The sequence below is a fragment of the Salvelinus fontinalis genome, chromosome 38 (genome assembly GCF_029448725.1).
Source record: "Salvelinus fontinalis isolate EN_2023a chromosome 38, ASM2944872v1, whole genome shotgun sequence".
Lineage (NCBI taxonomy): Eukaryota > Metazoa > Chordata > Actinopteri > Salmoniformes > Salmonidae > Salvelinus > Salvelinus fontinalis.
Window position 1 is genome coordinate 25,915,500 of NC_074702.1, and position 24,726 is coordinate 25,940,225.

A 24,726-nucleotide genomic window follows, 5' to 3' on the forward strand; every position below is an offset into this window, starting at 1 on the left:
GACGATTTGAATGGGGTCGATTGCGCGTTCACAGGCACTACAAATTAAAAAACCCTGAGGCTAGTCACTCTTTTGGAGCTGCGTCATGCGCCTGGAGGACACCGACCCACACCTGTTCCAAGCATTAGTGGAGGGAGTAATATTACTCTGGTCATGTTTCTACTCGTTATAGGAGTTAAAAACATCATAAGGTAGTTAATTTAAAGCGTTTTATAGCAATTTATATCCATTTAGTGCGATTTTGGGACATTTATTTCTGAAACGCTGTGAATGGCTGGGCACGCTTCCAGTTCATCCCGAACGCAGTTGGCATTTCCACATGGCAAGAGGACAGCTTTCCACCAAAAGACGATTAGACCCAAGAAAGGATCCTTTGCCCAAGATACTGATGGAAGAACAGCTCAAAGTAGGACATTTTTATTATGATAAATCGTGTTTCTGTCGAAAAATGTTAGTGGCTTAGGACGCCATGTTTTTTGACGTAGCTTCGCTTGGCGCAAACTGTATTGAAAAGTAAGGATAATTTAAAAAATGTAATTCCGCGATTGTATTAAGAATGAAATTGTCTATCAATCCCTGTCCACCCTATATTTTTTAGTCACGTTTATGAGTATTTATGTATAAGAGTAGATCACTGTCTAATATGGCGCACGGACATTTTCTCACCAGCTGGGCTACATTTCACATTGTCTAACCATGATTTTGGTGGCTAAATATGCACATTTTCGAACAAACTGTATATGTATGTTGTAATGTGATGTTACAGGGGTGTCATCTGAAGAATTCTGAGAAGGTTAGTGAAAAAAATTATATATTTTGGCGATGTTGACGTTATCGCTCACTTTGGCTAGAATCAATGCTGGGCTGCTATGTGCTATGTGCTATGCTAATATAACGATTTATTGTGTTTTCGCTGTAAGACACTTAGAAAATCTGAAATATTGTCTGTATTCACAGGATCTGTGTCTTTCGATTAGTGTATGCTGTGTATTTTTACGAAATGTTTGATGATTAGTAAGTAGGTAAACACGTTGCTCTATGTAGTTATTCTAGTCCATTTGTGACGGTGGGTGCAATTGTAACCTATGCCATCTACCTGAAATATGCACATTTTTCTAACAAAACCTATCCCATACCATAAATATGTTATCAGACTGTCATCTGATGAGTTTTTTTCTTGGTTAGGGGCTATAAATATCTTAGTTTAGCCGAATTGGTGATAGCTACTGGTGTTGGTGGACAAATAAAAGATGGTGGATTATGCTAATGTGTTTTTAGGTAATAGATTTACATCTTTACATATTGTGTCTTCCCTGTAAAACATTTTAAAAATCGGACATGTTGGCTGGATTCACAAGATCTGTGTCTTTCATTAGATGTATTGGACTTTAATGTGTGAAAGTTAAATATTTAAAAAAAATATTTTTTTTGAATTTCGCGGCTCTGCCTTTTCAGTGGGGGTGGGGGGGGAGTGCCGCTAGCGGCACCCTCATCCTAGACAGGATAAAGTATATTTCAAATAATATGTAGTTTGTGTTTTAAACATTTCTGTGAACTGTACCTTTTTTTTTGCCAAAGTCATTCATATTTAAATGTTTAAATGTTTACATTCCATTTACAAAAGTGAGCACTTCATACATGATTCATGTGTTTCGTCACAGTAGCTTCTGTTACCCTTTTGAATTGCACACTATGTGAAAGCTTGGTTGTCATCCTTTAAAATGATAAACTTGTTTGGTTAGAGTCTGTGCTGTGTTACCCATTTTAATTGACACATAATGCTAAATATTTTCTACCTCTATTTGTATTGGCATGAATCTGCCAACATATTTGTGTTGCAAAGACCTTTCTGTATTCAAGAGTTTCAACGCTGAATGTAAGAAAGAGTATAAATGTTTTACTGTTAGAGTTATAGCTTTATTGAAATGACACGTAAACTGCTCAGGCAGAACCAAACATTTGTATTAATCTTTGGTTCTCAATTTCCTAGTACAGTTTCTACATTTCAGTGATATGTCTATTGGTGTAAGCTTGAATCTTTCTTCGTGTTGGAATTGCGGGGCCAAAATGTCCCGGATTTGCAATCTTTTCAATGGCTTTCCTCTCTCTTTTAGCGTGGGCCCACCACTCTCCTGCATTCATGCATTCTGTAGGCACACATGTAAAATATTCCTGCAAAAGAAAAAAATGTAAATCAACAACTGTCCAGCATCCATGCTACTTGAGGCAGTCCCCATAGAGATACAGTTGAAGTCGGAAGTTTACATACACCTTAGCCAAATACATTTAAACTCAGTTTTTCACAATTCCTGACATTTAATCCTAGTAAAAATTCCCTGTCTTAGGTCAGTTAGGATCACCACTTTACTTTAAGGATGTGAAATGTCAAAATAATAGTAGAGAGATGATTTATTTCAGCTTTGAATTCGTTCATCAGATTCCCAGTGGGTCAGAAGTTTACATACACTCAATTAGTATTTGGTAGCATTGCCTTTAAATTGTTTAACTTGGGTCAAACATTTCAGGTAGCCTTCCACAAGCTTCCCACAATAAATTTAATTTTGGCCCATTCCTCCTGACAGAGCTGGTGTAACTGAGTCAGGTTTGTAGGCCTCCTTGCTCGCACACATTTTTTCAGTTCTGCCCACAAATGTTCTATGGGATTGAGGTCAGGGCTTTGTGATGGCCACTGCAATACCTTGACTTTGTTGTCCTTAAGCCATTTTGCCACAACTTTGGAAGTATGCTTGGGGTCATTGTCCATTTGGAAGACCCATTTGCGACCAAGCTTTGTCTTCCTGACTGATGTCTTGAGATGTTGCTTCAATATATCCACATAATTTTCCATCCTCATGATGCCATCTATTTTGTGAGATGCACCAGTCCCTCCTGCAGCAAAGCACCCCCACAACATGATGCTGCCATCCCCGTTCTTCACGGTTGGGATGGTGTTCTTCGGCTTGCAAGCCTCCCCCTTTTTCCTCCAAACATAAAGATGGTCATTATGGCCAAATAGTTATATTTTTGTTTCATCAGACCAGAGGACATTTCTCCAAAAAGTACGATCTTTGTCCCCATGTGTAGTTGCAAACCGTAGTCTGGCTTTTTTATGACAGTTTTGGATCAGTGGCTTCTTCCTTGCTGAACAGCCTTTCAGGTTATGTTGATATAGGACTCGTTTAACTGTGGATATAGATGCTTTTGTACCTGTTTCGTCCAGCAACTTCACAAGGTCCTTTGCTGTTATTCTGGGATTTATTTGCACTTTTCACACCGAAGTACGTTTATCTCTAGGAGACAGAACGCGTCTCCTTCCTGAGCGGTATGACGGCTGCGTGGTCCCATGGTGTTAATACTTGCATACTATTGTTTGTACAGATGAACGTGGTACCTTCAGGCATTCGAGAATTGCTCTCAAGGATGAACCAGACTTGTGGAGGTCTACAATTTTCTGAGGTCTTGGATGATTTCTTTTGATTTTCCCATGATGTTAAGCAAAGAGTCACTGAGTTTGAAGGTAGGCCTTGAAATACATCCACAGGTACACCTCCAATTGACTCAAATGAGGTTAATTAGCCCATCAGAAGCTTCTAAAGCCATGACAACATTTTCTGGAATTTTCCAAGCTGTTTAAAGGCACAGTCAACATAGTGTATTTAAACTTATGACCCACTGGAATTGTGATACAGTGAATTTTAAGTGAAATAATCTGTCTGTAAACGATTGTTGGGAAAATTACTTGTGTCATGCACGAAGTAGATGGCCTAACCGACTTGCCAAAACTATAGTTTGTTAAGAAGAAATTTGTGGAGTGGTTGAAAAACAAGTTTTAATGACTCCAACCTAAGTGTATGTTAACTTCCGACTTCAACTGTACATAAAGAATAGTGTATGATCTGTTATCAATAAATACCAGCATTGTCTGCATGTTTCATCAATAAAACTGCAACAATTGATGACATTCTGCAGTGTTTGGTTTGACTCTATTTGACTAGCATTCGGGATTTTAAATAATGATTTAGGAGTTGAGAAGAACATATGCCATCTGATTCTAGTTCTGCTCATCCATAGAGAACAAAAGAGGGCACTCTCCTATATTTGCCATTGATGCTTCTGTGACAGCATTGGCAGCTCCTCCATTTTTGTAGTTGAATATTATCTTCTTCTATACCTTTATCTACGATCTTTAAACAAACGGAAAAGGTGCATACCGCCACCTACTGTGCGGGATTGTGTTTTTTGTCAAAACATCCATACAGCCAAAGTTGGTGATTTACTGCCACCTGCAGTGTTGGAATATTTGCTCAGGAGTATAATTCTTTGGCTGATCCCTCCCGCTGACATGGATGGAATTCTATGATCCTTCCTTAACCTACAGGAAGTCCCACCCAGTTGACACCTTTTAAATTGTGTAAGCTTGTAATGGTGCTGCCCATGTTTAAACAGAATTTCTGGCAAGTGGGCCCTCCATCCATATTTATGTCTTTATCATTTTTACCTGCAAAGAAGGTCATGAGCAGTGCCACCCAGCCCAGTATGTAGGACCAAGAGAAGCGCCAGTCACCGAAGCGCTTCCCCAGGAAGTTCACCGTCACTCCAGTGTAGATGGCCATTGCAAGCAGAACAAAGAGAGCTGGCGGATAGTAAGATAGGACAAATTCAAATTCTGACTCCCAATTTACAGTAGACAGAACTGTAGGCAAAATAGCGGTCAGGTCAGTAAACATAGGCATAATGATTTTTCCTGAATTCATTTACATTTGTGTATTGAGGCTGTGCGTATTTGTGTATTGTGTCTAGCTCTGTTAGCTTCGCAATGTCCAGTGGGACTCACTGGAGACGAAGAACATGATCCCTGCAGCGAAGGAGCGGTTGAACCTCTCGAAGGCGGAGAAATGGGCAAAGGAGAGAATGCCTGCGATGATGCCCGCGAAGCACGACATGGCTGACAGGATCATGAAGGCACGGGTGGCATTCCAGTAGGCTAAGGACAAAGAGAGAGAGAGGAATAAAACAAGAAAAAGAGAGGACAGATACAATTTCAAAGATTAGAGAAAGTCGCAAGCCCACACGCCTGTGAAAACTGTGTCTTGACCCATTCATTCAGTCTAATGCTCCAAATGTTTTTTATCACCTACACTAGTGCCAGCCAATTAGGGCCGACGGGTGCATGATTTGCCTCCATAGTTAACTGTAAAAACATATTGATTCTAAAACACGTATTGATTCTATTGAGTCTGAGTCTAATGGCACATGTTGCTATTTCAGTCATTCAGTCATCTCCTTCATTACAGTCCTCCTTGGTAGTCCTGAACATAGGTAAGAAAGGCATACAACATTCATATTAGGAAGTCCTTCAACTAAGGGAGTTTCGTCTGACAACTGAGGGACTTCCTAATATGGATGCCGTACAGGCAGTCCCAGTGGTGCTATGGGCCCCCAGTGCGCCCCACTCACCGATGCTGTCCGTCTGCATGTAGCACTTGCCCGACATGCAGTACCTCCACAGGCCCTGGTGGGCGAAGCTGCCCGACAAGCGGTACTGCATCCAGTAGTCTGTCGCAGTTGAGACCACCAGCAGGATGTTCCCCACTATGGCGCAGAACAGGCCCCCTCCCATAAAGCTGTGCATCCTGAGTGACACTGCGACGGTGGAGAGGCTCTACGCACTGCAGCGCACAGAAAGGCAGAGGGACAGAGTCAATGGCACAGTCAATACAGGGAAACATCAAGCACAGGCAACACAGTCAACCATGGGGCGCAGACAACACAGTCAACCATGGGGCACAGGCAACACAGTCAACCATGGGGCACAGGCAACACAGTCAACAATGGGGCACAGGCAACACAGTCAACCATGGGGCACAGGCAACACAGTCAACTATGGGGCACATGCAACACAGTCAACTATGAGGCACAGGCAACACAGTCAACCATGGGGCACAGGCAACACAGTCAACTATGGGGCACAGGCAACACAGTCAACAATGGGGCACAGGCAACACAGTCAACCATGGGGCACAGGCAACACAGTCAACTATGGGGCACAGGCAACACAGTCAACCATGGGGCACAGTCAACACAGTCAACCATGGGACACAGGCAACACAGTCAACCATGGGGCACAGGCAACACAGTCAACTATGGGGCACAGGCAACACAGTCAACTATGGGGCACAGGCAACACAGTCAACCATGGGGCACAGGCAACACAGTCAACCATGGGGCACAGGTAACACAGTCAACCATGTGGCACAGGCAACACAGTCAACCATGGGGCACAGGCAACACAGTCAACTATGGGGCACAGGTATTACAGTCAACCATGGGGCACAGGCAACACAGTCAACCATGGGGCACAGGCAACACAGTCAACCATGGGGTACAGGCAACACAGTCAACCATGGGGCACAGGCATTACAGTCAACCATGGGGCACAGGCATTACAGTCAACCATGGGGCACAGGCAACACAGTCAACCATGGGGCACAGGCAACACAGTCAGCCATTGGACGGTTTATGGATTCCTTTAAGGTCCTACTACACAAAGTTGCAGGCAGCCAGGGTTGGGGTCAATTCCATTTTAATTCAGTGAATTCAGGAAGTGAATTGCAAGTGAATTGCACATGTGAACATGTGTCATATTCAATAGCACAGGATGGCAAAGTGTCTCTGTAGTTGCACAGAGACAGTATGGACCCTATTTTGAACTGAAATGTTCAATTTCTGTATCACTGTCAACACTGTGCAATCCACTTATGCGATCTACTACCCACATGCAATGTAGAAATGTCAACTCAATAACCTCAAACACATACAAAAATACTCCAACACTCCACAAAAGGTGGTTATACTGAAATATCAAAGTGTTACATTTTAAAGTGAGAGTGGAGGATGGGCAGTGGTGTAAGTATTTACCGGCTCCAGAAAATGCTCATGTAGAACTAACCAACAACAAATGATGGATATAAAAGCTGCATGGTATTTCCTGAGACAGTGATTCATGACCATCCAGCCAACAGTCATAACACCTCTGGAACACCTCCATGTTTCCAGATGATAAAACGTCCATAGAGATTCCTTTATGGTTGAGGAAATGAAGAGCTAACTGTCTCACTCATTGATCTTGCAACCGAGGCACTAGATAATAAACATTCAGTTCAGTGGTTCAATGCAAAGCGAATACTATTTGTAACACAGAACAATCACCAAGCTTCTATGTACTGCAGAGACTAATGGATGCCTCATAACTTCTGCATTCATCTTGGCCATTTAACCTTTATTTAGTCAGTTAAGAACAAATTCTTATTTACAATGACGGCCAACACCGGCCAAACCCGTACAATGCTAGGCCAGTTGTACACAGCCGGTTGTGATACAGCCTGGATTTGAACCAGGGTGTCTGTAGTGACACCTCGAGCGCTGAGATGGAGTGCCTTAGACCGCTGTGCCACTCGGGAGCCCAATCAAATTCAAATTACATTCAACATGCTTGCATTGAACGTTACTTGAGGTCAAGCGTTGAGGTCAATATCTGTAGAATGCTGAATGAAATGCGACTGCGTTTTAAAAAAAGCACACTTTGTAATAAAATGAAATGACACATGGCAGTTATTTACTTATTTCGCTTTAGAGACTTAAGCAGTATCTTATTCTGATTAGTACTGAATGATTTCAATGTAATTAGCCCTTAACCCTTTAATTGCATTTCAGACCAAGTCTTTATTAGTCTTAGAAAAATATGCTTTCATTCAGTAGCTCTGCTATTTTTCTCCATGGACAGAAGTGCACCTTTGCCCACCTGTGCCCCACATGGCTACAACGCTTTACTCCACAAAGATTTACTTATACACTTGCTTATTAGTCCAATCAGTCCAAACGGTCCAATCTGGCAACACAACATAACAGCACCGGGGCTAAAGTACCAGGATGCATCTTACCTGAGTTCTTCAGGATAAATAAACCCTCTTAAGTGTCAACCTTTCCGCAGGGAAAGACTGAGAGAGAAAGAGAGAGAGAGTGGAAGCCTGGAGTGAGCAAAACTTCGAAGAGGACCCCCTAGGCTGAATTCCAAAAAGTTATCCGCTCTGCTTTTCTGTCTATGGAGGCAAATCCTTTACAACAACCAGCAGCGAGAACAAATGCACTTGAGCTGGTGGGCGCAGAGGCACGTGGCTCTTTCCCATTGAGCGACCATGGGGACTGTTGGAGGGGGGATTGGGTTGATAGTGGTGGATGTGGGGGGGGGGGGGGGGGGGGGGGGGTGGTCTCCTTTCTGTTGTTCTCTCTGGTGTTCTAGAACTGTGGATGTGCAGAGGCTTGCAGTACTGGGGGTGGTCAATGCAACATGCTGAAGCTCACACTTTATTTCAGTTGGAGGAGGCGACTGTCGTCTGTGGGCTGAGTATGGTCATGAGAGCAGATACACGCTTAGAGAGAGCCCACACATGAGCCCACACACACATGGCTTAAATGAACTCCCACTCTCCATCTCGCTCGCTCACGCACGCATTGACACGCACTCATATGCACCTGCTCACACACACAATGTCAACATACATACGCAGTATCATCATGACGCACTGATGGTCACTTTTATTTTATTCAAAATGATCTGTTGCCACGTAATTACAAAATTATTATTTACACAGTATTTCAATGCATGTATATTAGATAACTTGCAGTCAGACAAAATGGTTTGATCAGTCATTAAGGAGCTTAATTAAATATTAGCATTCATGCCCAGAATTCAAGGAGAAAGAATTGTATGGTAAGTAAATACACCGGTGATCTGTACCAACACAGAACTGAAACAGAACTGACTGTGTGTCTGTCTCCCAGTTATTTAGCTCCAGGCCTCATGGACCTCAAATCCAGTGAACACGGGCCTCTGGGCTGCCTAAAGAAACACAGGAAATGAATCTACGATGAGCATTCAAAGATGTTCCCGAGTCCAGTTCTCACAGACCTCTTGTTCTAATAAACATCTTTACATATCTATTGGTCTGTGTGCTAATGTGTTTTTTAATATCTCCCATCTCCAAATATTATCCTCCCAGCATTATACGAAGGAGGAGACGGCCATTTTAAACTTGGACACTGTACCCGGTGTCATACACATTATAGTGGAAGTCCTCGTCTGACACCATCAGAGTGAGTGTATTACCTGGGCAGTCAGTAGGATCATTGTGTATCACCTGCAGTGCCCCCTTCAGCTCAACGTCCTCCAGTGCAACACGGCAATCTCTTCTGTGAAGGTAAGACCACAGTTATTAGATGACATCGCTGACATTATTGTTTAATGGGTAGTGCAGTCCAAACCCTGATTTTGCTATGTTTAATATATATTTTTCCACACTAATAGTGTGAAATTGTGAAAATGAGGATGCGGTCCTTATAGTGGCATGTGTAGCTCAGTTAGTAGAGCATGGTCTTGCAATGCCAGGGTTGTGGGTCCGATTCCCACAGGGGACCAGTATGAAAATGTATGCTCTCACTACTGTAAATCGCTCTAGATAAGTACATCTGCGAAATGACTAAAATGTCAATGTAAATGTAGTGTATAAGCTGTTTGAAAAGACAGGTAGTGCTGCTGTCCTTGTACCACATATCCCCTGGGAGGCAACGGTTTGATCCCCCGTTCTGCCAATCACTATCTCGCCTGCATCCCTAATAAACCCTACCATCTCATATTCTGACACAACTGTGGGAAGCATTGGAGTTAACATACGCCAGCATCCCTGTGGAACGCTTTCGACACCTCGTAGCGTCCATGCCCCGACAAATTGAGGCTGCTCTGAGGCCAAAAGGGGATATTACGAAGGTGTTCCTGATGTTTGGTATACTCCGTGTGGTGTGCAACATTGGTTATGAAGCCGGATGTGTTTATAAGATCAGTAACTTATGGTGTTTTATGGTCGTGCTCACCTCTTGGTGGAGTAAAATCTCCAAAATAAAAAGGAGGCGAAGGAGAGCACCAGCAACAGGGCGCCCCCAACTCCTCCGTAGAACAGGGACCGCTGGGTGGACGTTTCACCTGCTATTGAAAAATCCACAAAGGGATCATCAGTCTTACTACTTGGAGCTTTCCAATGTTCTACATTCACATGAAATATCGTCTGGAATTATTTAAGCTCCAAAGGTACATTAGGGCAAGCCAGACGCCACAGTAGCGATACGACACGATAACACTCCAGCTTCATTTCACTCTTTCAATTTATCCGACTCTCTTCACTACATTGTGGTGAATATGGTATAACTTCTGCTGGATAAAGATGACACATTTCACTACAAATACTGTCCTTTAGATATTGGTTTGTTTCGCATTTTTCCAATTACCCTATGTCCTTCACTCAGATAAGGCCAAACTTACCAATGAATGGGAGTTTAAGGAAGGCACTCCCATGCTCATTGGTTGAATTGCAGAGGACGTCACCCATGTCATCAACCTTGGTCCCAATGAGAATGGACCTCAGGATCCTCCAGTTGAGCAGGTCAGTGATGTTGTGAGTCTGATTGTCCTGAATGCTCCATGGTGTCCAAATGATCTGCGCCACAGGGTGAGAGTCCACCACACACTCACACCTCACCTCCCCATCATTCACAGAACAGAAGGAGAGGGGAAGTATAGCTGGTGCGTCTAAAAGAGAGGAAGATAAATGGAAAGAGAGAAAATGACAAAATGACTATGGCAAACGTCCATATATAAGATGGTTTATAAGATGGTTACAAAAACGTTTATGGCATAATAATACATACACTCAACGTTCACAGCCATGGTGTCTGAACTGCACTCTCCCATCTCGTTCAGAGCAAAACAGCGGAACTGCCCCACGTCTCTGGTCACAGAGAGACTCAAACTCCCAGAATCCTCTCTAAGCAGGACTGACTGCTCCCCGAACACACGGTACCACCTGTAGGAACTGATTGGGAGGTGACCGTGACCCAGACAGGACAGAGTGACCTTTTCTCCCTCCAGAGGCCGGGCTGGGAGCTGGTTGATGGACACATTGGTGGGTGGTGCTGGTGAAGACAAAAAATGGAGGAAATACAGGTATGTTAAAATGGTATCCAATAGCTCTCACAGTGAGATTATCTTCGAAAATAATTCCAGCAAGTTACGCTATGTTGAAGAGAAAAAGCATTGTGGAAAGTGTCACAACTGAGTGTACAATCTCTAATTTCTTTAATTGAACATAATTCATACTACATATTCAAATAATAATGACCATTACAAAAGGAGACCCTCATATACCACTGAGGACATTTTCATAATACCTTTCACAAATACACTCAGGAGAAGCTTATCATAGCCATGTGTGTTGTTGACCAGACAGGTGACAGACACATTTTCATAATACCTTTCACAAATACACTCAGGAGAAGCTTATCATAGCCATGTGTGTTGTTGACCAGACAGGTGACAGACACATTTTCATAATACCTTTCACAAATACACTCAGGAGAAGCTTATCATAGCCATGTGTGTTGTTGACCAGACAGGTGACAGACACATTTTCATAGGTGCCGTCTGCAGCCCAGATATCCATCACCGTGTGGTTCTGGGGGGAGGTGGTTGGGTCAGAGCCAGGGAACAGGGGTCCTCCATCCACCATCCACAGCACTTTGGCCCTTGGTCGAGCCCGGGCCTGACACCTGCAGATGACTTGGCCAGCGTGGTAGGAGCAGCTGGAGTTTGCTAATATGGATGGCTTGTCTGGAGAATTAAAATATGTTTACTGTTAGTTCCATTAGCTATCAATAAAAGTTCACATTTAGGCCTAATTCACATTAAACAAAATCTCACAGTCCATATGTTGGCAGTAGTAGTCCTCCATGGTCAGCAATTTGTAGTGGTGGAATAACTCTGGACAAATACATTTGATCTTTTTAATACATTTTTCCATTGGAATAGATTTGATTTCAAGACACTAAATCCAAGTATCCATTCAATAAACCTCAGATCAACCTAAAACTCACATTCTGCAGTGACCACAAAACTAGAGGAGGGCTTGGACCTCCCCAGAGGGTTGATAGCTGTGCAGTGGAACGCATTCTCGTCTGGGTGCAGGTCTGTGACCGCGGCGGTCTCTGTGCTGTGGTTCAGTGGCATGACCAGGCCATCTCTCAGCAAGTACCACAGGTAGGAGCTAGCAGGGGGGTTTGCATCACTGACGCAGGACAGGGACAGGTTAGTGCCAACCTGGACCACAGTGCTTCCCCCTGAGACACTCACAGACCTGGGGGCATCTGAGAGAGAAGAGGGGCAAAGGAGAGATGTTGGAAATATCACAGTGGGGCTTAAAATGGAGATCATCATTCGTTATTGTTGAGGGAATTGCTCCTAGTTTTCTAATCTGATGTTCCTATGTCCCAAGTTGTATCACAGAATGTTCCCAGCCTAAAAAGCAAAGCTCCTACTGTGATACCGCAACATCTGCTGTGCAGATCTAGAACCTCACTCAAAGACCTCTGTTAGGTGATGTAATGCTACAATTTGAATGATAAGATACACAGTGAATAGAAACAAACAGTAAGAGGATTGTAGAGCGACTCTAGCTGAGACTCACAGCTCACGTCGAGCACCACCTCCCCTGCAGCTGTCTGGCCTCCTGGATGTGTCACGTTACACGCCACCACTTTCTCATGATCCTCTGCTCGGGCCACAAACGAGATGGTGGAGAGGACGCGCCATCGACCCTGTATCTCCTCGGTGTGGTACCCCTGGACCACCCCCCTCTGGTCCCCAAAAGAGAGGGAGGGAGGGGAGGAGGGGCAGGTGTGGAGGACAGCACAAGAAACAGTGATGTTGCCCCCTTCCCTCTGCTCTTCACTGACCGACAGCTGTGGCCTTGGTGCTGTATCTGGGAGTAACAAGAGACACTAAGTCGAAGACACTGACAATGGGTTCACTCATTGTGTTATCGGTCATTCCTCGCAGTAGTCTGCTGACATGTAACCAAAAAAACTACAGTAAGACAAATGTTCTTTTGGATTATTGTTTTAATAATGTTTGGTTAATAAAGAAAATCTCAATCCATTTTCAAGAGCCCTTGGTCAGGTTTTGCATAATTCATTACCTGTAACCTCCAGTGTCACCCTCCACTGAAAGAAGGCAAAGACAGACTTGCTGACCTCATCAACCCAGGGGTAAATGTCCTCTCCGTTATGTTCTAATCTCATTCCTTTGATCATCAGGCTGCAGTCTCCATTAGAGGCCCTTCCTACCAGTTCAGTTCTACCACTGTAGAGCTCTATGATATTCACGGGTTTGGTGCGGCTAAAGACGACTGGGTATTTACCAGGCAGCTTGGAGTACTGGTACCAGGTGACATTAGTGGGGATGTAAGCGTTGGGGTGTGTGAAGGAACAGGGGATGAGGACACAAGACCCCATCAGGCCAGATATCTTATTAGGAATGGTCACGGTCCACTCCTCGGCCACTACCAACACACACCACACCACTGGACAGAAAGAGAGAGGGTGAAAAGAAATGAGAGAGTGACAGACATGTAATGAGTATTGTTTGATAGCTGAATGCTGTCGTATATGCTAGAATAATTAAATAACATCCAGAAAACATTTCATTTGCGGGCTCAAATGTATCAGCAATTTCGTGATGACATTGAGAATATAAAGATCCAATGTACATTTATCGTAGAAACAGAAGACAATACAATGTCTTATCTACCAGATTGTACACCCATTCAAGGCTAAGGACATCATGATCATTTTTGTAAACATTTACCTCTCAACTTGAGGCATGATAAATGCCCATTATGAGCAGGCACAAACAGTCATCATCAATGAGGTATAAAGTAGACCTACCTTGGAGTGTATAGCAGAGGAACACATGTTTTCTGAGCGTTATCATGACTGATGCACCTGCATAAATGAATGACATCATTAGAATTAGACTCTGGAAATCCTATTGAATCTGGAGGACAAAATGTCACTCAAGCGCAGATAAACTGTGACCAAAATGTAACTGGTAAGACTACTCATTCAGTTACTGCCGATTTCTCCAATATGAAAAATCTGAGGCAGAAAGAGAAAACAAGATACAGCATGCCTTTGTCTAGATCCAATAATAACAGTTCAGTACAGTCGTTGACATTTCTGAGAAATGTAAATGCAGTGCAATGGCTCACAAAATGTTTCTAACAAAATATATTCGGCTGCATTTGGTAACATACCTCAGTAGTCCTGTCCGTGTCTTCCACTGATGACCATTGCTCTTGGAAATTACACTGAAGTGACCTTGATGTCTACCTTCTTCTGCTTCTCATGCCCAAGAATGGTCACAATGTTGCCACCTTCCACACCTCAACCATCTGAAACCACATAGACATACAGCACTTCTATAACAGCAGTACTACTTGATGTACTATACTTGCAAGCTTACAAAGTATATAGAAATACCTTCTAGGAGAAGAGAAAGAGAAAAAACTATCCAAGAGCATCGTGGCTAACTTTAAGAGCAGCCCAGGAAGACATGTAGCAATGTCCCTCAAGGTCATAACTCTATTACAAAGTATAATTTGACTTTTTACTAAGTTACAACAGCTTGATGGGCGTCCAGACATTTCACCATGTTCATTGTTGAACTCTTTTGAAAGAGCAGAGGATAGAAATGGATTTGAAAGTGGTTGTCAGAGATGGCCATGTTTATGTGTACCAGGGGCACAATCATAAGAAACCCTTAACCAGAACAGAGTGGTTATATGAACCGTAATAATCCCCAAGTTATGAAACTTGTAAATTGGCGAAAAAAGGAATTTCTTAAAATATCAATTGTCATTGGTTGCTTAAAAAGTGTTTTAAAAAACGGGATATTGTGTAACTGACTGAACGGCATTGCAATTCCATCAGACTGAAAGTACAAAACATAGGAGCAGCTTCAGTACCAGGTTCATCCTGCCCAGATGTTCCACAGAGGTTTAAACGGTCATTTTTACCCACAACCATGAGGCTTTTTAATGAGGGTAATGGAATAACTGTTTTATGAGGTCTTTCTATTGGAAAATCTTGTTGCCTGTTTTCCCAGAGTTTTCCCACTTCTTGCCTGGTACGAGGACATATTTGTTTTGTTAACTTCAAAGAGAAATCCACGAAATCCGAAACCATAAATTGCTCACAGCTTTCACATAAAAATATTCCACATTTTAGCTTTTTAAGATACCACCAAAGAAATCTGTGAAAAGTCAATGGGAAAGTTTGATGGACAAGTAAGTAATACAATCGCTCCTGCGTTGTGTCCTCTATTACACTCAACCTTGCTTCACTGTCGAGCTGTCCGGGCTAACTGTCATCAAGATTCGAGAGCAATTCACCTGTGTCGATGTCAAAGCCTTGATTGGTAAAATATTGGTTAACCTGGGCTTTACTTTTACAGGAAAACTTTCAATAAACAATGCAAAAGTGACTGTGCTTGTTAAGTTAGAGGTGGGACAGTCCTTTACTATATCAACATCTACAGGTAAACTAGTCTAGAATGGCATATTCAACCATACAGTAATGTGAGAAAGCAGGGAAATATAATTTATTTTGCAGTCACCTAGACATTACGTTGACACAAAATAAAAAGGTGTAGGCTGGTGATTTACCAGTGTTTCAGGTCCATTGTAACATATTGACCTGATTAATGAAAGGTAACAGGTTGGACTGCATTCTTTCCATCGCCTATGACACTTGTCCTCTGGGAGAAACCAGCAACGGGAGTTGTTGTTCACAAAGCGGCACGGCTGGGCTGCCTAGCTCTCGCCTATTCTTTCTTTGGATTGGTGGATACATCTCAATATTCTAATCTCTTTTGAATATTCGAGGAGGATTGTTGACGTCAACCGCCTGTATTCAATCGAGACGCTACGCTACTTTTGGGAAAGGGGTTGTGAAGAAAAATCTTATTGCAAGAACTGGGAGTTCTTTAATTTAAAGTTGAGGTGTCCAAATACCTTATGGTAGTAATCTTGCTAAGACCAGAAGAGCTGAGGAGGAAAAGGTGATCTTTAAGATAACTTCCCTTTCTCAGAGGTCCCCCGCCGGCCTCTCGGAGAGGAGAATATGGAATTGATTGAGTTACAAAATAAACTGGATAATATATATAGATTAAAAGCAGAAGGAGCCTTTATTAGGTCTAGGAAAAAATGTCTTGAGGGAGAACAGAATTCATCCTATTTCTTTAGACTTGAGAAATTTCACTCTACAAATAACACTATCCATAAGTTAAACATTGATGCTGTTATTACAGATGACCAAAAATTAAGCGCTAAATACTGTAGCAATTTTTACAGGAAATTGTATACCTCTACATACTGTCAGGAATCCACAGAAATGTTTTCTGACTCTCTGAATAATGTTCACTCTATCAGTGATAGAGAATCTAAACAGTGTGATGAGCCCATCAAAGTTGAAGAGATTATAGAGCCTATCAAACATCTAAATAACAATAATGTTGATGCAATTACTTCAGAATTGTACAAATTATTTTCTGTACAATTTGAAGTATTTTTAGAGTCTTAAAAACAATGTTCTCCTTCCTACAATGAGTCAGGGGTTAATAACACTGATACCTAAGCCTAAAAAATAAGTGCTGCTCATCGATAACTGGCATCCAATTTGCCTTCTTAATAATGACTATAAGATATTAGCCTTACTACTTGCAAAGATAACTAAAGAAGTCCTGGATGCAATCATTGATGAAACACAGTCTGGCTTCATGAGGAACAGACATATTTTGAACAATGTCAGACTAGTATTAGACATACTTGACTACTCAGACCTAATAACTGAGGATAGCTTCATATTATCTTTTGATTTTTATAAAGCTTTTGACACGGTAGAGCATCAGTTCCTCTTCCACTCCCTTGAGAGACTTGGCTTTGGGGATTTTTTCTGTAAGTCTACTAATACTCTCTATACAAATGGTAACAGCTCTATCAAATTGAAATATGGCACCTCACCTAGATTTGAGTTAAAGAGAGTAATTAGGCAAGGCTGTCCTATCTCTCCGTATCTGTTTTTATTAATCACCCAACTTCTTAGAAATTCTTTGGGGTTGGCGCCCCCCCTTGGTTTGTGCTGTGGTGGAGATCTTTGTGGGCTATACTCTGCCTTGTCTCAGGATTGTAAGTTGGTGGTTGAAGATATCCCTCTAGTGGTGCGGGGGCTGTGCTTTGGCAAAGTGGGTGGGGTTATATCCTTCCTGTTTGGCCCTGTCCGGGGGTATCATCGGATGGAGCCACAGTGTCTCCTGACCCCTCCTGTCTCAGCCTCCAGTATTTATGCTGCAGTAGTTTATGTGTCGGGGGGCTAGGGTCAGTTGGTTATATCTGGAGTACTTCTCCTGTCTTATCCAGTGTCCTGTGTGAATTTAAGTATGCTCTCTCTAATTCTCTCCTTCTCTCTTTCTTTCTCTCTCTCGGAGGACCTGAGCCCTAGGACCATACGTCAGGACTACCGGGCATGATGACTCCTTGCTGTCCCCAGTCCACCTGGCCTTGCTGCTGTTCCAGTTTCAACTGTTCTGCCTGCGGTTATGGAACCCCTACCTGTCCCAGACCTGCTGCTTTCAACTCTTAATGATCGGCTATGAAAAGCCAACTGACATTTATTCCTGATTATTATTTGACCATGCTTGTCATTTATGAACATTTTGAAAATCTTGGCTCTCTCTAATTTTCTCCTTCTCTCTTTCTCTCAGAGGACCTGAGCCCTAGGACCATACGTCAGGACTACCGGGCATGATGACTCCTTGCTGTCCCCAGTCCACCTGGCCTTGCTGCTATTCCAGTTTCAACTGTTCTGCCTGCGGTTATGGAACCCCTACCTGTCCCAGACCTGCTGTTTTCAACTCTTAATGATCGGCTATGAAAAGCCAACTGACATTTATTCCTGATTATTATTTGACCATGCTTGTCACTTATGAACATTTTGAACATCTTGGCCATGTTCTGTTATAATCTCCACCCGGCACAGCCAGAAGAGGACTGGCCACCCCTCATAGCCTTTCTTCCTAGGTTTTGGCCTTTCTAGGGAGTTTTTCCTAGCCACCGTGCTTCTACACCTGCATTGCTTGCTGTTTGAGGTTTTAGGCTGGGTTTCTGTACAGCACTTCGAGATATTAGCTGATGTACGAAGGGCTATATAAAATAAACTTGATTTGATTTAAATAATAGTCCTGTACAATGTATCTCCATAGCTGGTAAAGAAATTATTATAAGCCAGCTGGCTGACGATACTACACTTTTTCTGAAAGACGCTAACCAAATTCCCATATCGATCAATGTGATACAATCCTTTTCCAAAGTGTCTGGTCTAAATCCCCCAGGGATTTAGGGGGTTCGGAACATGCACTCTAATTTATTATTTCACCTTTATTTAACCAGGTAGGCTAGTTGAGAACACGTTCTCATTTACAACTGCGACCTGGCCAAGATAAAGCAAAGCAGTGCGACACAAACAACAACACAACACATGGAATAAACAAACATTGTCAGTGACTGGATGGTTGTTGCCAAGTACTAGCTACTCAAGAGCCTATCTTAAAACCAAAACACTGATGTGGAAAGACAGAATACCTCAACATAGAATGACACTGGAAAATAGCCGATCTAGATATTAAAAATATATCTTTATTGTTATGGTAGGATCCTGTACGATCTAAACAGAAGAGGCGCTTATGGTAAAAGGTCAACTTTGTGTGTTTTTGATCATTTTCCCATATCTACTGAGAGACACTGTTCAACCGGAGCTGCCACCCAACCCAGAAATAATTATATTTATATAAACTTTATACAAACCAAGTCAGTAGACATATCACACACCCTGAATGCACATTCAGCTCTGCAACTTTATTTACACATAGCATCCAACTCAAACGGCATAGCCCAGATGTGTCAATGTAGGGTTTCATGATAGAATTTTCAAAGGTCCATGTTACAGATGAACATGTTATTGTGACTCTTGAATGTACAGTGCAACACATACAGAAACATGGGTGAATGAAAGTTACTGACTTACATTACTGGCTTGGAAGTTGTGCATGTTTTGAGTCTAGGTCCTCCTTAACTAGTTAGCTACACTCACAGAGAAGATACATTAATTACAATACAGATGTACCATGTGAATTAAATTGCACAATAACAGGCCCTCTTCTTCACCCTCTGGGCTGTGTGGGCTCCTATAGGAAAGTGTTTCTCAGTATCCCTTCATTCCAGGTCAGTAGGCTACTATCATGGAAGTCAGAGTTAAACACAGAGGACCGGGTGGCGATGGGTTCTGCCTTATGCAACCAGTCCTCCACGTTTGATAAATTACTTTGTTCCATCTCTCAAACAGAGACCTGCAAAAGAAAGGGGGGAATTACATATTACAGCCAAATAGAGACAGAAACACTGAGCTTGGTCAAGTACAGCACACTATGGCAAAGGTGTGAGGCAATTTGGTTGCCTATATGATTCACAAGGGTAAGTTGTTACATGAACTTGAAATGCATCAGTGCTCTGTCATGCTGAGAATCCATCAGACATTTTCTAATGGGTTACCGATACAGTCATACTGTTTTTAGGTTTTGAGACTCACCCCTCTGTGTGTCCCCTGCACTCCCCCTTTGGCTCTCACAGGGCCTCTAGATTGTTCCGTTTGCCTTGAGTTTGGCAACCAGGTCATCCACCGTCTCCACCTTCACTCCGGCCAGTCTCGTTGGGGGCTCGTCCACCCTTAACACCTCCACCCGCGACACCATGTCCACCCCCAGGTCCGCTGGCTTCATGGTGGCTATCTTCTTCTTCTTGGCTTTCTGGGAGGTGGAGGGAGAAGGAGATGAGAAATTAAAGTCCTATTTGTGTTTGTGTGTGTGTGTACACTTTGAGTAAATGTACATTGTGTGTATTACCATGATGTTGGGCAGGGTGGCGTATCTGGGGGTGTTGAGTCGAAGGTCTGCTGTGAGGACGGCTGGCATGCTGATTTTGATGGTCTCTAGACCACCATCGATTTCCCTCACCACCTTCACCTTTTCCCCATCGATGGTCACCTCAGATGCAAATGTGCCCTGCAAGAATGTGAGGTCCTACATTTAGTAGATGTCATAATCCACATTGAGATGAAATAGTATCTGAAATTATCAAGTTAACCTAAATGGAAAGAAGGCTTTGTTTTTGTTACCTGACAATTGTAAACCCGTTGTAGGCCACGAGGCAATCCAAGGGTGACATCTGGTGGTTTAACCATGTAAATACACCCTAATTTTGCCCTTTATTTGGCCTTTGGTCTACTTTTCAGTGCAGACTGTGTTGACTGTAGTGACATAATCTAAGGCCTGCTAGTTCAGCTGGTCTCTTCACCTGACATTACGTCAATATACTAATGCTTATAAAGACCATGAGAAAAGGTCCTGGTCCGGACAGCAATGGTATCCAAGTCAGCAGTTAACAAGGCCTCTATGCTCTGAGATCAGTTTAGTGATTCCTGCTGAGAAAAAGGATTACAACAAGAAACCACTACTGACCTGTGGCCAGTCTAACAAGGCTGCCGTCATCTGACCCGTCTGGTTACAGTCATCGTCAATGGCCTGTCAAAAAATACCAACACAATTAGTGAGCATTGCATGAGATGATGAGGTTCGATTTCAAAGTCAACTGGCATTGGTGTGGCAGTGGCACAATCTATTGCATCGGATGACCTGTTTGCCCAGGATGACGAGTGAGGCTTCCTCCTTCTTGGCCAGGGCAGCTAAGATCTTGGAGATCTGCAGGGGTCCCATGGCCTCATAGTCTTTTCCTGAGACCTCCACGTGGATGCCGCGGTCACACCCCATGGCCAGTGCAGTACGGATGGTCTCCTACAAACACACACACAAACACACAATACAAACACTTGAGCGGTAGGGTTCTCAAAATTATATAAGAACACCATCTGAGAACAATAACAGAATTATACAATCATTAGCACAGTCAAGTTGGAGGTGACCCACTGCAGAATCCTTCTTACAATAGAATGAAAACACTCAGGACCGGTATCCTAATGAAGAAACAAGATCCAAAGCTTCCCTCCAAACGTTAGCTATTGAAGGCCTGTTAAGGATGTAGCCTAATGCTACAGAACGTTCGGATTGAAACGTAAAGACAGAAATGAATTGAGTAGAACAGATATGTATAAGGTCATGTAGAATAAGGAAAATGTTTTGCACCGTTGAATCCGCCCGTCTTCAAAATGGCATCGCCAGGCCAGAGCACCACGTCACTCTTACCGTTACTTGCGTGGGCCCACAGCTGACGGCCACCACCTCTTTGATGAACTTCTTCTCCTTGAGTTTGACGGCCTCCTCCACGGCAATTTCACAGAAGGGGTTCATTGAGTGCTTGACGCCATCTGTCACCACCCCGCTGTGATCGGGCTTCACACGGATCTAAGGGAGAGGGCAGGGAAGTCTTCATTAGGCACCAAACAGAAAAAAACTGACTGAAAAACAATGGGACTACCTGAACTCCAATAAGAAATGCTAATTCAGTTTCAAAGAGCTTTGCCCTACTGAACATAAGTGACTACTGGATAGTCACTCAGAAGGGTCAGAGAGAGACAGACAAACAACTAAACAGACAAAGACAGAGGCTGGAGACATGAAGTGCAGGCAGTCAATGTGCCAGAGTTGAGTGTGGGGACACTCTGCAGTCTGGGCACTTGTAAATAGTTGCTGTGGGCCCGATGTAGGTGTGCTCTGAGCTTTCCTATTGAATTTGTGAGGCAGTCAAACCTATTCTGGAACACGTTTGAAAGCCTGCCACTAACCCAATAGTATTGAACAGCCATGGTAAATAAACCTTTTAAAACGCCCAAATTCTATCAATAAGTCCATCCCATATACATTAGTCACCTCATAATACATGACTGGCAAAGACTGTGTGTATGTCTCTCTCACACACCACCTCTGTCTGATAAGAGTTGGGGCAGCATATGGGACTGGGAAGGGTAGAAACATAGTTTAACCGAGTGCCCCGAGAGACGGCTACAGGGATCTAGTTAGGTGCAGCTGAAGCAAGAGTGCTCAGACTGTAGTATGAAATAACTTGTAATAGATATGGTGCTAGGCTTCCTTTACAAAAATATATATATATTACCTTGGAACTAACTATCTGATATGAGTGGCTTGGATAGTGATAGCCTACTATCTAACTGTTCTGATGCTGTGACACCTAGTTGATTATATGTTTTTAAATCATTGTGATGAAGCCTGAATGAGGATTATACATGTAGCTTAACATGTGCAATACATTGTCACAATACAGTGACAATGTGTTGTTAGCTTTCTTTTTTAATTTTGACAGTTGTTCATCGTTTTTCCAATTCGAGGAGTAGCACGCTAGACAAATTAACCTTAACTGTTACCTAGATAACCCTGTAATGACCTTGGTATTTTCCTTGCAGTTATGGTTGTTAGTTGAAGACTTGACATTCAAACAATGAACGCTAGCTTGCTAAACTAACCCTTCATCCATCCACCCACCTTACGTTAGCTAGTAACGTTAGTTAGTTAACTACCATAGCCATAGGAAGTCTCGAATGGAAATTCTGCACGTGAAATGTTGAATTTCTTTTAAATACAAGACAGTGGGGGAGTAGCTACCTTGACAGCATAGTCAATTACACGTTTAACTCCAACAAGAACCCGCGACATTGTTAGCGATTCTTCGGTTCAGCAATGTACAGTAGCTAGCTACCCAGTCACCACAACGAACTTTCACCCAAGAAGCTGGGACTAGCATTCTACTAACAGCAAAAATGATAACGTCACTTCGGTATGGTAGTTATGAAACCTTTAAAATAAAAGCACGTATTTCAAAACGTTGCAATGTGAATAACTCATTCAAAACAGATTTCATTGTAATCAATAGCCACATATATTGTGACAACAAGAAAATGCAACGAGTAATTTATGAAAACACATGCCAAATATGTTTTGAAATTATTTATATTTAGACAAATAATGAAAAAAAGACAACATTGACACTGGTATTTGTCCCTCCCGAATAGCCCCCAATGCAAGACACTGTAATAGACTGTACATGGGTTACATATTGGCTCATAGAGATACATGTTCTACCTGTTTCAGCTAAAGTGGGGTGGGAAATACTCAGTAGGGTCTCTACTAAGCAAATATTATGGTTCGTTTTGGAGTGGGACTGTGTTGTACACACCCAGCAGGACTTCATTCTCAGCCAGCAGCAGTCCCCCTGAAAAACCACACATATTTGGTTAGTGGAGACCCTACTGAGTATTTCCCACCCCACTTTAGTTGAGACAGGCAGACAAGTTTTCTCTCCACAAGCCAATATGTATCTCATATACCGTGTATTGCTTTGCAGTGAAATGAGTGGGTGGAGTAAGCAGTCACCAGTACTCTGTACAAAACCAGTTGCCCAGCACAAGACCCATTTAAGTTTTGCAGACTCTATTGAGGATTTCCAATAAGATGTTTGTGTTTTATGAAAAGTGTATTTCTTTAAATATATATATATATATATATAGCCTACACAATAGCTTTCAACATACTGGTATAAATAATCCAAAATAAAATACGTCAAATTATCAATAATTTTTTTCAGAGTGGGTTGCAATGCTGTGACCAGTGTGCTGCACTAGTGCTAAAGAAAAATCGAAGTTTAGTATGTCTTTGCAAGGGGACTGTTATTTTGAAAAAGAAAACCCGCGATCGTACAGCCAGCATAATATCCTGCTGCTAGGAGAACGTTAACGCACGAAAGGTCGGGAAGATTTTATTAGTGATTCCATTGAAAGAAAGAAGGCGGGTCTAAACGACATCGCCCATTGTTGGATCCAATTAAATTATGTGAACATGAAGACTGTCAGCAAAAGTGACCTGTAACCAATCACAGAGAACAAGCTGGTGCTCCTGCCATTTCAGTTGGATACAAAGCCCAAGAAATGTGTTCCGCTCTTGGGTCAACTAGGGTAAAGTTCATGGTGTAATTAAAGGAGTAGCTAATCTTAATAAACTGCTTATGTGAGGTGAAAACAAATCTTTATGTAAAAAAATGTAATGTATTTGCGCCGAATACAACCTTACCCGTGAAATGCTTTACAAGCCCATTAACAATGCAATAAGTGCGTTGACGACATCATCCCCACAGTGACCTTAAGTACATATCCCAACCAGAAGCCATGGATTGCAGACAACATCTGCACCGAGCTAAAGGCTAGAGCTGCCGCTTTCAAGGAGCGGGACACTAATCCGGATGCATATAAGAAACCTGCTATGCCCTCAGACGAACCATCAAACAGCCAAAGCATCAATACAGGACTAAGATTGAATCCTACTACACCGGCTCTGACGCTCGTCTGATGTGGCACGGCTTGCAAACTATTACGTACTACAAAGGGAAACACAGCCGCGAGCTGCCCAGTGACGCTCAGCGAGTCTACCGGATGACCTAAATGCGAGGCAAGCAACACTGAAGCATGGATGAGAGCACCAGCTGTTCCGGACGACTGTGTGATCATGCTCTCCGTAGCCAATGTGAGCAAGACCTTTAAACAAGTCAACATTCATAAGGCCGTGGGGCTAGACGGATTACCAGGACGTGTACTCAGAGCTTGCGCGGATTCACTGGCAAGTGTCTTCACCGACATTTTAACCTCTCACTGACCGAGTCTGTAATACCTACATATTTCAAGCAGACCACCATAGTCCCTGTGCCCAAGAAAGTG

At 42.8% G+C, this 24,726-nt stretch overlaps 3 protein-coding genes across 4 annotated transcripts; all 3 read right to left on the reverse strand.

Moving 5' to 3' along the window:
• Nucleotides 1-1,941: 1,941 nt before the first annotated feature.
• Nucleotides 1,942-8,217, reverse strand: LOC129837661 (lens fiber membrane intrinsic protein-like). Of its 2 annotated transcripts, XM_055903997.1 has the most exons (5): nucleotides 7,941-8,217; nucleotides 5,458-5,669; nucleotides 4,835-4,984; nucleotides 4,499-4,633; nucleotides 1,942-2,172 (listed from the first exon to the last, which is right to left on the reverse strand). In XM_055903997.1, the coding sequence occupies exons 2-5, from the start codon at nucleotides 5,630-5,632 to the stop codon at nucleotides 2,111-2,113; spliced, it is 522 nt and encodes a 173-aa protein (XP_055759972.1). In that variant the 5' UTR covers nucleotides 5,633-5,669; nucleotides 7,941-8,217; the 3' UTR covers nucleotides 1,942-2,110. The 2 variants fall into 2 exon arrangements, with proteins under 2 accessions (XP_055759972.1, XP_055759974.1); XM_055903999.1 differs by having other exon boundaries at nucleotides 5,458-8,217.
• Nucleotides 8,218-8,915: 698 nt separating this feature from the next.
• Nucleotides 8,916-13,921, reverse strand: LOC129837715 (myelin-associated glycoprotein-like). The gene is made up of 9 exons (XM_055904104.1): nucleotides 13,828-13,921; nucleotides 13,080-13,463; nucleotides 12,570-12,863; nucleotides 11,980-12,249; nucleotides 11,444-11,716; nucleotides 10,759-11,022; nucleotides 10,373-10,639; nucleotides 9,928-10,039; nucleotides 8,916-9,249 (listed from the first exon to the last, which is right to left on the reverse strand). The coding sequence occupies exons 1-9, from the start codon at nucleotides 13,904-13,906 to the stop codon at nucleotides 9,087-9,089; spliced, it is 2,106 nt and encodes a 701-aa protein (XP_055760079.1). The 5' UTR covers nucleotides 13,907-13,921; the 3' UTR covers nucleotides 8,916-9,086.
• A 4,911-nt stretch (nucleotides 13,922-18,832) lies between these two features.
• On the reverse strand, nucleotides 18,833-22,767 carry LOC129837482 (electron transfer flavoprotein subunit beta-like). Its single transcript, XM_055903682.1, has 7 exons — nucleotides 22,625-22,767; nucleotides 21,251-21,409; nucleotides 20,684-20,842; nucleotides 20,510-20,572; nucleotides 19,895-20,053; nucleotides 19,582-19,798; nucleotides 18,833-19,342 (listed from the first exon to the last, which is right to left on the reverse strand). The coding sequence occupies exons 1-6, from the start codon at nucleotides 22,673-22,675 to the stop codon at nucleotides 19,628-19,630; spliced, it is 762 nt and encodes a 253-aa protein (XP_055759657.1). The 5' UTR covers nucleotides 22,676-22,767; the 3' UTR covers nucleotides 18,833-19,342; nucleotides 19,582-19,627.
• Nucleotides 22,768-24,726: the final 1,959 nt, after the last annotated feature.

Bases quoted from the DNA above. Each gene is read 5' to 3' on its own strand.
- LOC129837661 (XM_055903997.1), bottom strand. From the start codon at position 5,632: ATGCACAGCTTTATGGGAGGGGGCCTGTTCTGCGCCATAGTGGGGAAC. The intron at 4,634-4,834 runs GTGAGTCCCACT...ACTATCCGCCAG, and splicing joins GATCATGTTCTTCGTCTCCA to CTCTCTTTGTTCTGCTTGCA. The intron at 2,173-4,498 runs GTAAAAATGATA...TTTCTTTTGCAG, and splicing joins GCTCATGACCTTCTTTGCAG to GAATATTTTACATGTGTGCC.
- LOC129837715 (XM_055904104.1), bottom strand. From the start codon at position 13,906: ATGATGTCATTCATTTATGCAGGTGCATCAGTCATGATAACGCTCAGA. The intron at 12,864-13,079 runs GTAATGAATTAT...TGTTACTCCCAG, and splicing joins GGTGACACTGGAGGTTACAG to ATACAGCACCAAGGCCACAG. The intron at 11,717-11,979 runs GTGAGTTTTAGG...TTAATTCTCCAG, and splicing joins TTTTGTGGTCACTGCAGAAT to ACAAGCCATCCATATTAGCA.
- LOC129837482 (XM_055903682.1), bottom strand. From the start codon at position 22,675: ATGTCGCGGGTTCTTGTTGGAGTTAAACGTGTAATTGACTATGCTGTC. The intron at 20,843-21,250 runs GTAAGAGTGACG...GTGTGTTTGTAG, and splicing joins GTGGGCCCACGCAAGTAACG to GAGACCATCCGTACTGCACT. The intron at 20,573-20,683 runs GTCATCCGATGC...ATTTTTTGACAG, and splicing joins TCGTCATCCTGGGCAAACAG to GCCATTGACGATGACTGTAA.